The following is a 12,537-nucleotide window of genomic DNA, read 5'->3' as shown; positions in this document are numbered from 1 at the left end:
CAAAATGTGACTTTTCTGCATTAAATTCTGTCATCATTACACTTATCCTGTGAGGCTCCTTCCTCCTATATCAAATTATAACAAAGAACTAATGATGTTTTATTTAAATAGAGAATTTAAAGCAATTCTTGATAAACATACAATTGTCCAAAACTGAAAAGGAAGTATGGTAATTACAGTAATAAATGCAATACAATATGTAGATAACCATAGCATATTATATGAACTCTCTAGGCTTACTGTACCTGATCTTCCATTTAACAACAACAACAAAAAAAAACAGTATTCAAATGCATATCTTTAAAAGTTTTGCAGTTAATGAAATAGAAACATATATAATGTGCTTTTAGTGTTCCTTTAAGATCTCTGTCAACTTGAGTTCTATCAACCTTGTCATCATCATCTTCTTGCTCTTCTTACATTCTTTTTCTAACATAGCATCATTTGTTGTTCTGAGCTGGTGTTTTATGTTTCCCTAATCATACTGCTTGCTTAGCTTGAAATGGTTTTCATAATGTAACAGTGTATACAGATTACATTACATAATCACAAGCACATATTAAATAGTACGATAGAGGATTTTGAGTTTTATTCTTAGTCTTTCTGCACATGCTCAGATATTGTCTGCAAAGTGAATATAAACAAGATAAAATGAATATATATTAATCACATGGTTCATGTTATTGTAGTGAATGAAATAAATAATGGACATAATGGACAAAGTGTATCTTACTTGTTTGGGAAGCAATGATCAAAGCTTAGCTAATGCTAGTTTCAGTGCTGATAGAATAGTTGAATAAAGCAATGTGATTTAGAAATTTAAACTAAAGATTAAGGTCTAGTTGTTGGCAAGGAATCATAAGGGGGTTCACGAGGAAGCTATTTTTAATGATTTCAATGTTTTTGTTGTGGAGACAATTCCAGGGGAGACATTTTCATAAGTAAGAAAGAGAGTCAGAACACTATGGGATGCTTTCAATACCAATGCATGCCAATACCAATAATCATAAAGAATCTTCTAATCTTCCAGTGATTTGGACAAGGGGATGGAGGAACAGGCAGTTAAACTATATTTGTAGGTCAAGAGTATTTAAGAATATAGTTCAATTCTGTACAATTATATCCTTGCCCAGTTAGTGTGTATTAGTACTGTATGCCGCATATTAAGATTGAACATAACACACACACACACACAGAGAGAGAGAGAGAGAGAGAGAGAGAGAGAGAGAGAGAGAGAGAGCATAGAAATTGCAAGAAATAAGAAATAATCTGGGTTCAGGTTTAGTTTTGCATGAGAACAGGTAACAAATGACCTTAGTGTGGGTTTTCAATTTGATTCCACTGATCAATGAGTGGTTTTCTGTGTCAATACCATGCTGTTCCTGTTACTCTACCCTCATAATACACTTTGAAATTGGGGGTGGTGAAACTCTCAATGCTCTTTTATTATTCAGGATTGCTATAGCTATCTTGATTTGTTTGTTTGTTTCCTTCAAACACTGAAAATTGTCCTTTTAAGATGTGTTGGGGTGGTTAAGACATTTAATAGACAGTTTCAGATACTCCAAATGAGGATGGTCTGAACGCAGTCTGGAGGGAGGAAACAGATCAAGAGACTGGACTTGGAGCTTCAAAACAAAGAGGTAGGGTGATGGATGGTTCACACTTGAATAGGTGCTCACTAACTTCCAGAATTACAAAAATCAAAGCTTGGCTTCTTTATATAAGAGGTTTGAAAGATAAATGAACATTAATAAATACTAAGAAATATACAGAATATTAGATACATTTATAGAAACAATACATAAATGGTTCTAGTATTTCTGAATTTAAACACTTGGTAGATGATGTCTTTAAATAAAAGAAAAAGTGTAGGTTTGGGGGATGACTAAATGGGTAAGAGCCCTTGCTGTGCAAACATGAATACTTGCATTCACAACCCAGCAATGGTATAAAAATTTAGGTGTGGTCATCTATGCATCTGTAACCTTGTGTTTTGTGGCATGGTTACAGAGCCAAGTATGTGCGGGACTTATTGACTGCCAGCCTACCTCCTGGTTCAGTAAGAGATTCTGTCTGAGGACATTAAGGTGGAAAGTGATAGGATTATGTCCTCTGGTAACCTTTGCAAGTGTTCACAGAGGCACACATAGATGCATACACACAGGAACATGCACTACATTCATATATATACTTATATAATACACACACACACACACACAGACACACACACACAAGGAAAATGCTGGGAGATTTTAATATGTTGGGTTTCAATGGAGATTGCTTTGTAGAGTTCTTTTGGCAGACTGGCCAATATTCTTATATTCATCATAACAATCAAAAGGTATCGAGATCTTTCCATCTATTGTAACCTTTTAAAATTTCTTTCTTCCGAGTTTTAAAGTTGTTATTATACAGATCTTTTATTGGATATTTTTTACTTACATTTCAAGTGTTATTCCCTTTCCCAGTTTCCCATTCATAAGCTCCCTGTCTCCTCCCTCTTCAACTTCTTCTCTAAGGCTCCCCACTTACCAACCTGACAAACTTGGCAGGACCCAGGGCTTCTCCTCCCTTTGGTGCCCAACAAAGCCATCCTCTGCTACATATGCAGCTGGAGCCATGGGTCTGTCCATGTGTACTCTTTGGATGGTGGTTTAGTCCCTGGGAGCTCTGGTTGGTTGGTATTGTTTTTATGGGGTTTCAAACCCCTTCAGCTTCTTCAATCCTTTCTTTATACTTGATTTTGTTTAAGAATTACCATTGGGCACTTCATACTTTTTAACCAATTGTGAAATTAATTGATTCCTTGGTGTTGTCTCTCATAAGAAGAGACATATGAAGGTTTCTGACATTACAGAATTAATTTGTACTCAGCCATGTGGCTTGAAAGAATTTATCAGCTGTAGGTATTACCTTGTGAAATTTTTATGGTCATCTATATATACTATAATATCATCTGCAAATAAAGATACTTTGACTTCATCCTTTTGAATTTTTGTCACTTTAATCTCCTTCAATTATCTTATTGCTCTAAGATTTCGTATCAAATATTTAGGTATGGATAGAGTGGACAACCTTGTCTTGTCCCTGATTTTAGTGAAATTGCTTTGAGGATTTCTCTGTTTGTTTTGATGTTGGTGATAGACATCCTGTAATCTGCCTTACATAGAGAAATGTCCCTTGAATCTCTAACATCTCTAGGACTTTTATTATGAATGTATATTGGAGTTTGATTAAGGCTTTGTTCTGAATGTAATGAGATAGTTACAGGATTTTTATTCTTCACTTAGTTTGCTTATGCAGAGTATTACATTTTGAACCATCCTGTATCCCTGAGATGAATTCTACATAATATTGTAGATGATCCTTCTGTTATGGTCTTGGATTTGGTTTGCAAGTATTGTAATAAGATTTTTTGGCATAGGTTCATAAGGAAAATTGGTTTGTAAGCATATTTCTTTGTTGAGTTTTTATATTATTTGTGTATAAGGGTAACTGTTGCCTCATAAAATGAACTGGGTAATTGTCCTTCTGTATCTATTATGTAGAATAATTTGAGTAGTATTGTTATTAATTCTTCTTTGAAAGTCCGTAAAATTTTTACTAAAACATATATATATATATATATATATATATATATATATATATATATATATATATAATCTTTGGTGGGTGATATGCATCAAGCAAATAATCCATTCTTAGATTTTACAGTTCGGTAGAACAAAGGTTTTTACAGTGTGCCCTTATGATTATCAAGATTTTCTTGGTGTCTGTTGTTATGGTCCACCTTTCCATTCTAATTTTTCTAACTTGGATATTCTCTCTCTGCCTTTTTGTTAATTAGGATAAGTTTATTAATCTTATTGATTTTCTTAATGAACAAAATCCACATACCAGTGGACACCTGATTTTTAATAAAGAAGCCAAAAACTTACAAAAAAGGCAGCATATTCAATAAATGAACTAAAAGGTACAGACAGGTAGGAAAAGGGAGTTATAATAGACAGTTACGGATGAAATGTGGTGGCTGGAATGGGAGAATCAAGTGGAAAGAGGAAGCAGAAAAGAGAAGTAGAATATGTGAAGGTATTTCTCAAAGGTCATTTGAAGGGTAATATGTAATATGAATACAAAAGAAGCTTCCTAAATATACACATGTATAAAGATGATTGAAATGAAATCGCCACATAATGGAGGAGAGTCCCAACTAGCCAGCCATCTTTTGTCACTAAATAAAGTTTCCAGTACCAAGACTAGGTTATATCTAATTGAGTTGGTCAACTGGACCCATAAGAACACCCTAACAACACAGGCTATTTCCAACATATTAAGTTACTGTCCACAAACTGACATCAAGGTACCATTGCCAGAGAAAACAGGTTCACAAGTACTTGAACAAGAATTAGTACCGATAGTGTAAAAATGCAGCCTTCATCCCTATGTTCAAGCAACTTTGGTAGAGTAAGGTTATCTTCACACTATCAAAAGAGAAATGTAAACAGCAAGCAAGTCCCAAACCCTGTGTCTGTGATGGTGTACTGTATGCAAGATATGTTCGGGCAATGGTGGTACAAACAATGTGGGATTAGTCATCCATTATGTGATTTGACTTAATATGAGATGGAACCCACAGCTGACACTGCCTGAGTGACCAAGGGCTCTTAACCAGATTGCCCAGAAATCTAGGGTCACACCAACAGTACTGTTGAAAAAGCAGCAGCAAGATGAATCCTAGTCACATTCTGCCGTACTCTTAAAACAGTGCTTTGCTCATCCATCCTCCCAGAGGCTTCATTCTGCAGCAGATGAGAACAAATACAGAGATCCAGAGCCAAACATTAAGCATAGGGTGGGACATGTTGGAACATTGGGCCCTAAATGGGATGGCTCTATCAAATCCTTCCCCACCGGGTTCATGAAACCCTGCAAAGGAGGAGTCATAATGAGTCTAAGCTCCAGAGGAGATGGCATCACCAAGGAAACAAGAGCCTCTAAATCAAGATGACCAACGCTCCTATGAGTTCACAGAAACTGAGGCAGCATATGCACCCACCTGCAGATGTCTGCACAATGTCTTGAATATATAAGTCCTCCAATTTATTGTTTTTCATGATATTGCCGAGCACATGAAAAATAGTTTTCTGATTCTTTTGCCTTTTCTTAGGCTTTCTTCCATCTGTTTGTTCTGTCTAAATTTGCTTTGTTAGTGTTTGCTTTATGCTATTATATTTTAATTTATTTTAGCAATATTCCCTAGAAACCTATTTTTTTCTAATGAGAGATAATTGGAGTAGATCTGGATGGGAGGGAAGGTGGTAAGTGACTAGGAGAAGTAGAGGGAGGGAAAATATAATCAGGATATATTATGTGAGGGAAAAATCTATTTTTGTGTGATTTACCATGTCAGAGTCAATAAAGATCTCATCTATATGTATTTCAATATAGACAGGATTAATGAGAACAAATAGATATGGGAAACATCACAGACATAGTCACCTATGTAGAATGCAATCCCCTGAGTGCAGAATAAAGACATTTTAAAAATACTGATGTTTTACAGAAGGGAAGAAGAGTGATATGTCAAGAGAAATAATGTTTTGGGACCCACCTTAAACTCATTACAATAAATAACTTAAAATTATTGTGCTGGTATGAATGCATTCCGCAAGGACCCAGCAATGGAAATGCCAGTAAATACTAGCTTCTCTTAGTAAGGGTTCACTATAATGATCTAATATTATTGTCATCATGAAAAGGCATATGAATATAAGATTTTTTATTTATTGGAATAATAAAAAGTCATAAAACAACTCAAATCACTAAGTCCATATATATATATATATATTCAAAAAGACTGACACCAACCAACTTTTGCTACATATAAAATATTTTATTTTTTAAATGGTATGTTATTATAACTTGTAGTTATATAATACTGAGATCATTAAATAAAACCTCATCCTTTACATGAAAACAAAGTATTTTGGAGCATTTAGTAGATTGGAACTTATAAAGGTTTCAGATTAGTTTTTAACAAAGCTACTTATTTTACTATGTTAGTAGGCCGTGTGGATCCCAAAGAAATAGTATATAAAATAAATGAAGATACCAGAGTAGATGATGTCCTTGGAAAATTAAAAATGGTGCTCCCAGAAATCGTTACAGTCCTCTCAGGGCTTGAACTGTTATCAATTAGAAGTTGTATTTCTGATTCACCTTCACTCAGTTAGACACGTTTGGAAGAGAACAAAATATGAAGCCTACAGCAAGGCAAATGATCTTTAAAATTTTTTACAGAGATGGATATGAAACTCATGTGTGAGAACAAGAAGCCAAGGTGGAAGGAAATGAGCAGTAGACAGCAAGAGACAGAGAAAACACTGTTGACTGAATTATATGAGATGATATAAGACAAACTATCAGACTGAATTTATTCATAAACACCTTTATGTATGAATGGGTCTGGTCTGGATCTCTACTCTCTACCTTGTCACTTCTAGTCTCAGGGAATGAATTATTCCCTTGTTGCTTGAAGAGTTACTATGACCATCAGAAACTCAACAACCAAAGTGGCTTTATAACAGTATGTTGCAGAACGTTGCCTCCCAGGGATGCTTTGTGAGGTCAGGAAATGATCCCTTTGACAGGGATCTGAACTGCATGGATGGGGACAAAGCAACCTGACATGTAGCTTGGATACATTTACTGGTTGCTGTCTGCTCATGATTATGTCTGTGATGTGGTTAACTTCTTACATTGCTGATGCCTTGACTCTGCCACAGGGATGGACATTAATCCTAGAACTGTGAACTAAAATAATCTTCTTGTCCTTCATGCTGACTTTGGTGTGCACATTTTGTCACAGCAACAGAGAAGAAACTAAGATGATTTGCCTCGTTCTTACACACCAAACTCTTTAGCCACTCTGCCATTTCTCTGGCCCATTTCTCAGCCATCTTGTTGGTACAATCTTTCAATATAGTTGCTTCTGTTATGGTGACTCACCCACCTGCTAACCAGAACATTATCTTTGTTACATCTATATAAATGTGATTTTGCTGGCACTGTGAACAGTAATATAAATATCTGATATGAAGGATAACTGATATTTGACCTCTATGAAATGGAAATTCAACATCCCCCAAAAGGATCATGACCACAGGTTCAAAACCACTGTTCTATCGAAGGTCCATTATTTTCAAGGTTTTAATTATTACATCTGAGGGAACCAATACAAAGCAGGTTGTAACAGAATTTACTCTATCTTTTAAAGCATATGGAAATATTCTGTAATACTATAAAAACATCATCAAATAGAAGGTTTTGTTTAATATGTTTGGACACATTATTTTGTTAGTATACTTCTGGGCAGGAAGTGCACTTGTAAATAACCATAAAATTCATGTAGATGATGCTAATTTATTTTCCAATGAACTCTCATATATTTTAATTGTGCATATATATTCTAATTATTCAAGTTTACTGATAAAATAAAAATCTGAAAACTTGACAAAAAAATCTTTACATCTCCTTTTTCCTCTTTGTAACTGAAAGTGGATTTTGCCTGCAATATATTTGTTATGGTTGTCCCTCCTCCTCCAAGTCCTCTCAGGTGCTCTCCACCTCCCAACCCAGTCAAACTTTCATTCTTGCTCTCTCTCATTAAGAAAAAAAGTAAAGAAAAACAAGGCAAGAAGGAATCTAAGCAAGAAAAAGAAAAAAAAATGAATAAGAACACTTAAACTCGAATGGTACAAACGAACAAATGTTCAGAAACCAAAGAGACAAGGTAAGACACAAGGGATACAGAAAGACTTAATAAACACAAAGACTAACATTGTATAAAGGCATAAAACCATAAGCTATGATACACAAGCAGAAGGCCTGTAGGGTAAGGAGGAAAAAACCAAAATCTCAGACAAAGCCTTAGGAGACAAAAAGCCTTCCCAAAATACCACTGTGTTCATTTTGTGTAGGCATCTACTGCTGGGTATGGACTTTTTTTTTCCTTAAAACTTGTTTGTATACCCAATGAGAGAAAGTTATTTCTTTCATTTGCAAGTAGCTCTCTATGAGAAATAGCTTCTGGGAGCATATCAGAGAAACAAGTTTTCTAACACAGCGAGAACGATGTACTGATGAACTCACAGAGGCTGTGTCAACATGCATTATACCTGAACATGTATGAGTCTGGTGTCTAACTCTCTGAATCTTAAAGCCATACCTTTCAATGGTTTCACTGATTTTTACAAAGATGCTAATTCAGTAGGTGTGGGCACATTGCTCTGAGAGGCTGAAAATGGGAAGAGTCTGAGGGAAAACGGATAGATGTGTTTTTTCTTCATTTCTAGCGTTTCAACGCATATGAGGTACTTGACACAAATTCCTTTCAGAGACAGTGTTTCTGACTATCTACCTCACTAGCCGTTGGTGCCTTTTATTTGCTCTCCTGGTGACAGATCTGAAAGGCCAGACATCAGAAAACAGGCCTCTGGCAACTCATTTAAATGGGCGTCATTCACCAGCACAGACAGAACATAATTGATTTAGTGACAGATTTAATGAAAGCAACGTGGAACACAAGGGCCAGCATGTCAGTTAGTCAGAGTGGGCCTCCCATGGGGAGAGGGTGGTGTGTTACCTCCTGATTAGCTGCAGCTAGTTCCTCTTCCAGTGCAGAGACTCTTTCTAAAGATACCCTCAGTCGCTCCCTTACCTAGAAGAAAAATCAAAATATGTGCAGTAAAGTACATCTCAAATAGAGGAAATTGCGCTGAAGCCATCATTAACATCAGAAACCAAAGGGCAAACTCTTTAAGCATTTGTAACCCTAAAATTCCAGGATGATTTAAACCTGGCAAGAACAACATGAAGACACTGTCAAACGCATCATTTCAATGGATGTTCTGGTAGCAAGTCCTTTTGCATGTGAAGGGATAGAAATCTGTCAGGATTACAAATACACTGGACTTGCTACACTATGTGAATCACAGTAGGTAGAGGCATAGCGTAAAGCAGAATATTGCATTAATAATAACCAATACCGCAAATTATCAGAGATTAAAAAAAGAAAATAGGCAGAGTAAGTCTTAAGAATAAGTGAACTTTATTGTGGCCTGAAGTGCCTTACTTCGAAGGTGACCTGCTTCAAAGGGAAGAGTTCTTGGAAACGGAAAACTGACTTGAATTTTTTCCTGAGTGACTGCAAAGTGTGAGTGATGCTTTTAGAATTCCCACTTTGTATCCAGATGCCAGGGGAAAGGGCATTTCATTGTATAGACTAAATAGTTTGAAAGCAGTGATGTCTTAAAATTATTTCCTGTGTAATTGAATTTCACAGACCTGTTTCTCTGATATATGCTTTCTGACAACATCCAAGGTTGAGAGGATGCATGGTGGCACAGGTCAGTAGACCTCCAACACTTGGAGTCAGGAGGAAAGTGATGGCCAGAGTGAGATGTGCAGAAGGTTATAGGCTAGCTTGGTTTACTCAGTGAGACCCTGTTTCAAAAGAAGCAAAACTCAAACCAAACCAAACTGAAAAATTAAAAGCACAAATCATTATACCTTTATACCAATGTATTCACTTTATCCCTCATTTACCAAAGGCAAACCACCTTGGGTAAAAGTCAAGTAATTTGCTTAATGACTATTGTACTTTAATTTGCCTAAAATGTCAATAGATTTTAGACACAATTCATCAGAAGTTTTTGATCATTTGATCATATTTTCAATAAAATGCTATGAATTGTTTCAATACATATGCATTTTAATGCTAAAGTTATGTTTCTATAAACTAAGTTTGTTAATGTAACTGTGTTTTCCATTTGGAAATTTTCTTATATAATAAGAAATATGGGATAAATATTTAAGACATTTGAATTTTATTAAATTTTAAAGTTAGAGTAATCACCTTACTTATTTATCATGTAAGAAAGTCAGCAAGTAATTCTTCTCTAACTTTAAGGCCAAATACAAATTTTAAAGGTATCAATCATTTGATTGAATGTTATGTTAGTGTGGACAGCTAGGTGACAGATGTGCTTAAGTGCTGACACATAGTCCAAGTCTAGTATTACATTCTACTTTTGGTATACCATAAGTACAAAATAAAATAACATTTATTATTAAAATACCTCTGCATAGAATCTCTCTTTAGCTCTATCATATTGATTGCTCCAGTGCTTTAGATTAATACCAAGTTATCCTTAAGTACAGCACAAAGTTAGCTCTGATTCACATTCAGCTCAGGTGGAAGTATTCGCTTATTTGACTTGGGAAACTGTAAGATGTGGTACTTTACGAAAGAGTCTGGCTATCCTGGTTTATGAGAATAACCTGGAGTCGTCTAAGAAAAATCAGTGAATTCTCTGTGTTCTACCCTGATTAGGTCACACTTAGAATCCAACAGAGGGTTAAGGTACCACATTTTAATTGAAGTATTGATACATTAGAATGTTTTTAAATTAGTGTTGAATAAAGATTGCATCAATGCAGGCAGTACTGTAGATTAAAGTGTCTTTTTAACTATTTCTCTTAGATTGAAAATCTTAGAAAGTCTTAGCCACTGATTTCTTTTTCCACAAGTAAAGCACATCAAGACACAAAAGTAATGAAGTCTACCAAAAATATGAATAATAAACTATCTTTCCATAAATTCATGTTTTGACAAATAACATTTTAACCACAAATAAATGAATATAAAACCATCTTTACATGACAATAATCACGATTTTAATTATAGTTTTAATTAATATTAGGAATGCAAAATTCTTCACTGCCACTCTCAAAGAATGAATCAATAATGATTAATTATTAACTTTGTTTCTCTCTCTTAGACAACATTTCTATGAATGAAATGTTAACTTTATTTACAAAACTATCGAAGGAGAACAAAGGAATGCAAATATGTAACCTTTGCGGAGATAAGAATTTGGTCATTTTACTTTACCGGATTGGCTTTTATGGTATCACAGGAAAAAAGTCATTATGTAACAGAAATGTTTCAACTCTTTGGTCTGCCGTCATCATACCAGCAGAATTCATAATTGTTTCTAGCCATCCTGTATTTCCTTGGATTATGGGCTCCTATATGTTTAGGTAGATTTGCTATGTTGTGGAAAATAGCAATTGTTTAATTTTTGTCCCAAGAAGAAGTAAATGTTTGCAGTTGGCAGCCATTCCTATCACCAATCTGTCTCTTTTCACAGGACTGAACCACTGCCTTCTTGAAGTGTCCCTTACTAGCACTGCATGCAGGTACATGGTGACTGACAATCAGAATTTGAATTCATCAAAAAGTTTTATTCCTAAGTTTTTCCTGTTACTTCTGTTCTTTTAAATGGCATGAAAATTGCCTAGTGAAACTTTAAAAACAATATATATTATATATATTATATATTATATATGATGGAGATGACAATACTATCTCAGAAGATTAAAAGAAAAATTCCTTAATAATGACAAATGTATCACCCAGTGAAGAGACTGATGGAAAGTGTGAATATTTCTAATTGAAATTTAGGAATTACAGGGTTTTATTGTAGTGATTACTGATTCTAAAATAGAAAAAAGGTGAGAGAAAAATTTTCTTACACTAGAACATTAAAGCCAGTTTGACTCTGTGGTATTTAACTATGAAAATATAATTGGAGGATGTGTATGTACATGTGCATATTTATGTATGCTTTCAGTTACTGTAGAATCAATGGATGACTGTTGGCTTTAGTTATCCTTGAAAAGCCTACCTGAGTCAGTGCTTATAAAAGTGAATGTCAATCTTTAAAACTGCTAGCCATTATATTGGTTGATACTCATGCTCTATTTTTTATGTTTTATTTATTTTCTGTATTGAAGTCTGAAGTTTACTTGCTGAGGCACAATAACTACGTTTTCTTATCTTTTCCCTCTATTTTTATTGCCATAGCACTTAGGTTAAAATGCTAATTAGTTATTTATATACCTGAGTATTCATGCCTCCCCACTTTCATAAGAAGCTCTGTTTTATTCCCAAATAAACTGTTCATGAAGGCACTTAGAATCAAATTAATACCTGAATAAACAAATTAAATGGGGTTGGGGATTTAGCTCAGTGGTAGAGCGCTTGACTAGCAAGCGCAAGGCCCTGGGTTTGGTCTCCAGCGCCGAAAAAAAGGAAAAAAAAAAACAAAAAAACAAATTAAATATTATCTGACTTCTGGGCCTCAAGGGACCTCAACTCCTTAGTTTCAAACTTTTAATAAATTAGGATATTTTCTGATGCCAATAGGACTAGTGATTAACATTAACTAATATGTTCCTTATATAAGCAGTGGTTCAAACCTTTGCCGTTATTGATGACCCTTTCAGCAGCTCAAGCTAGATCAGTTATCTTTCTCTCAGAGAAGGAGTAGATAGCCAAGCTAACCCACTCATACAGATCTGTCTACTCCAGAGGGAAACATCACTGCTTTATTAAAATAAGTTCATGAGCATCAGTTCAGTAGCTTGGGATCTTGGCAACACCTATGATACTTGTGGCACGTTCATAGA

General features: G+C 35.0%; 1 protein-coding gene across 18 annotated transcripts in view; it reads right to left on the bottom strand.

The window, feature by feature from the left end:
- Ppfia2 (PTPRF interacting protein alpha 2) overlaps positions 1 to 12,537 on the bottom strand; it is a 460,024-nt gene that overhangs the window by 147,867 nt on the left and 299,620 nt on the right. For 17 of the 18 annotated variants that reach the window (XM_032911955.1, XM_032911963.1, XM_032912051.1 and 14 more), the window contains one exon: positions 8,648 to 8,722. The exons of the other annotated variant lie outside the window; for it this stretch is intronic. In XM_032911955.1, the coding sequence (XP_032767846.1) occupies positions 8,648 to 8,722 (75 nt within the window). The remainder of the gene's footprint in view (positions 1 to 8,647; positions 8,723 to 12,537) is intronic. 18 annotated transcript variants of the gene reach the window in all.

The sequence above is a fragment of the Rattus rattus genome, chromosome 1 (assembly GCF_011064425.1).
Source record: "Rattus rattus isolate New Zealand chromosome 1, Rrattus_CSIRO_v1, whole genome shotgun sequence".
In the NCBI taxonomy this organism is placed as follows: Eukaryota; Metazoa; Chordata; class Mammalia; order Rodentia; family Muridae; genus Rattus; species Rattus rattus.
This window is presented reverse-complemented; position numbering and strand designations above follow the sequence as displayed.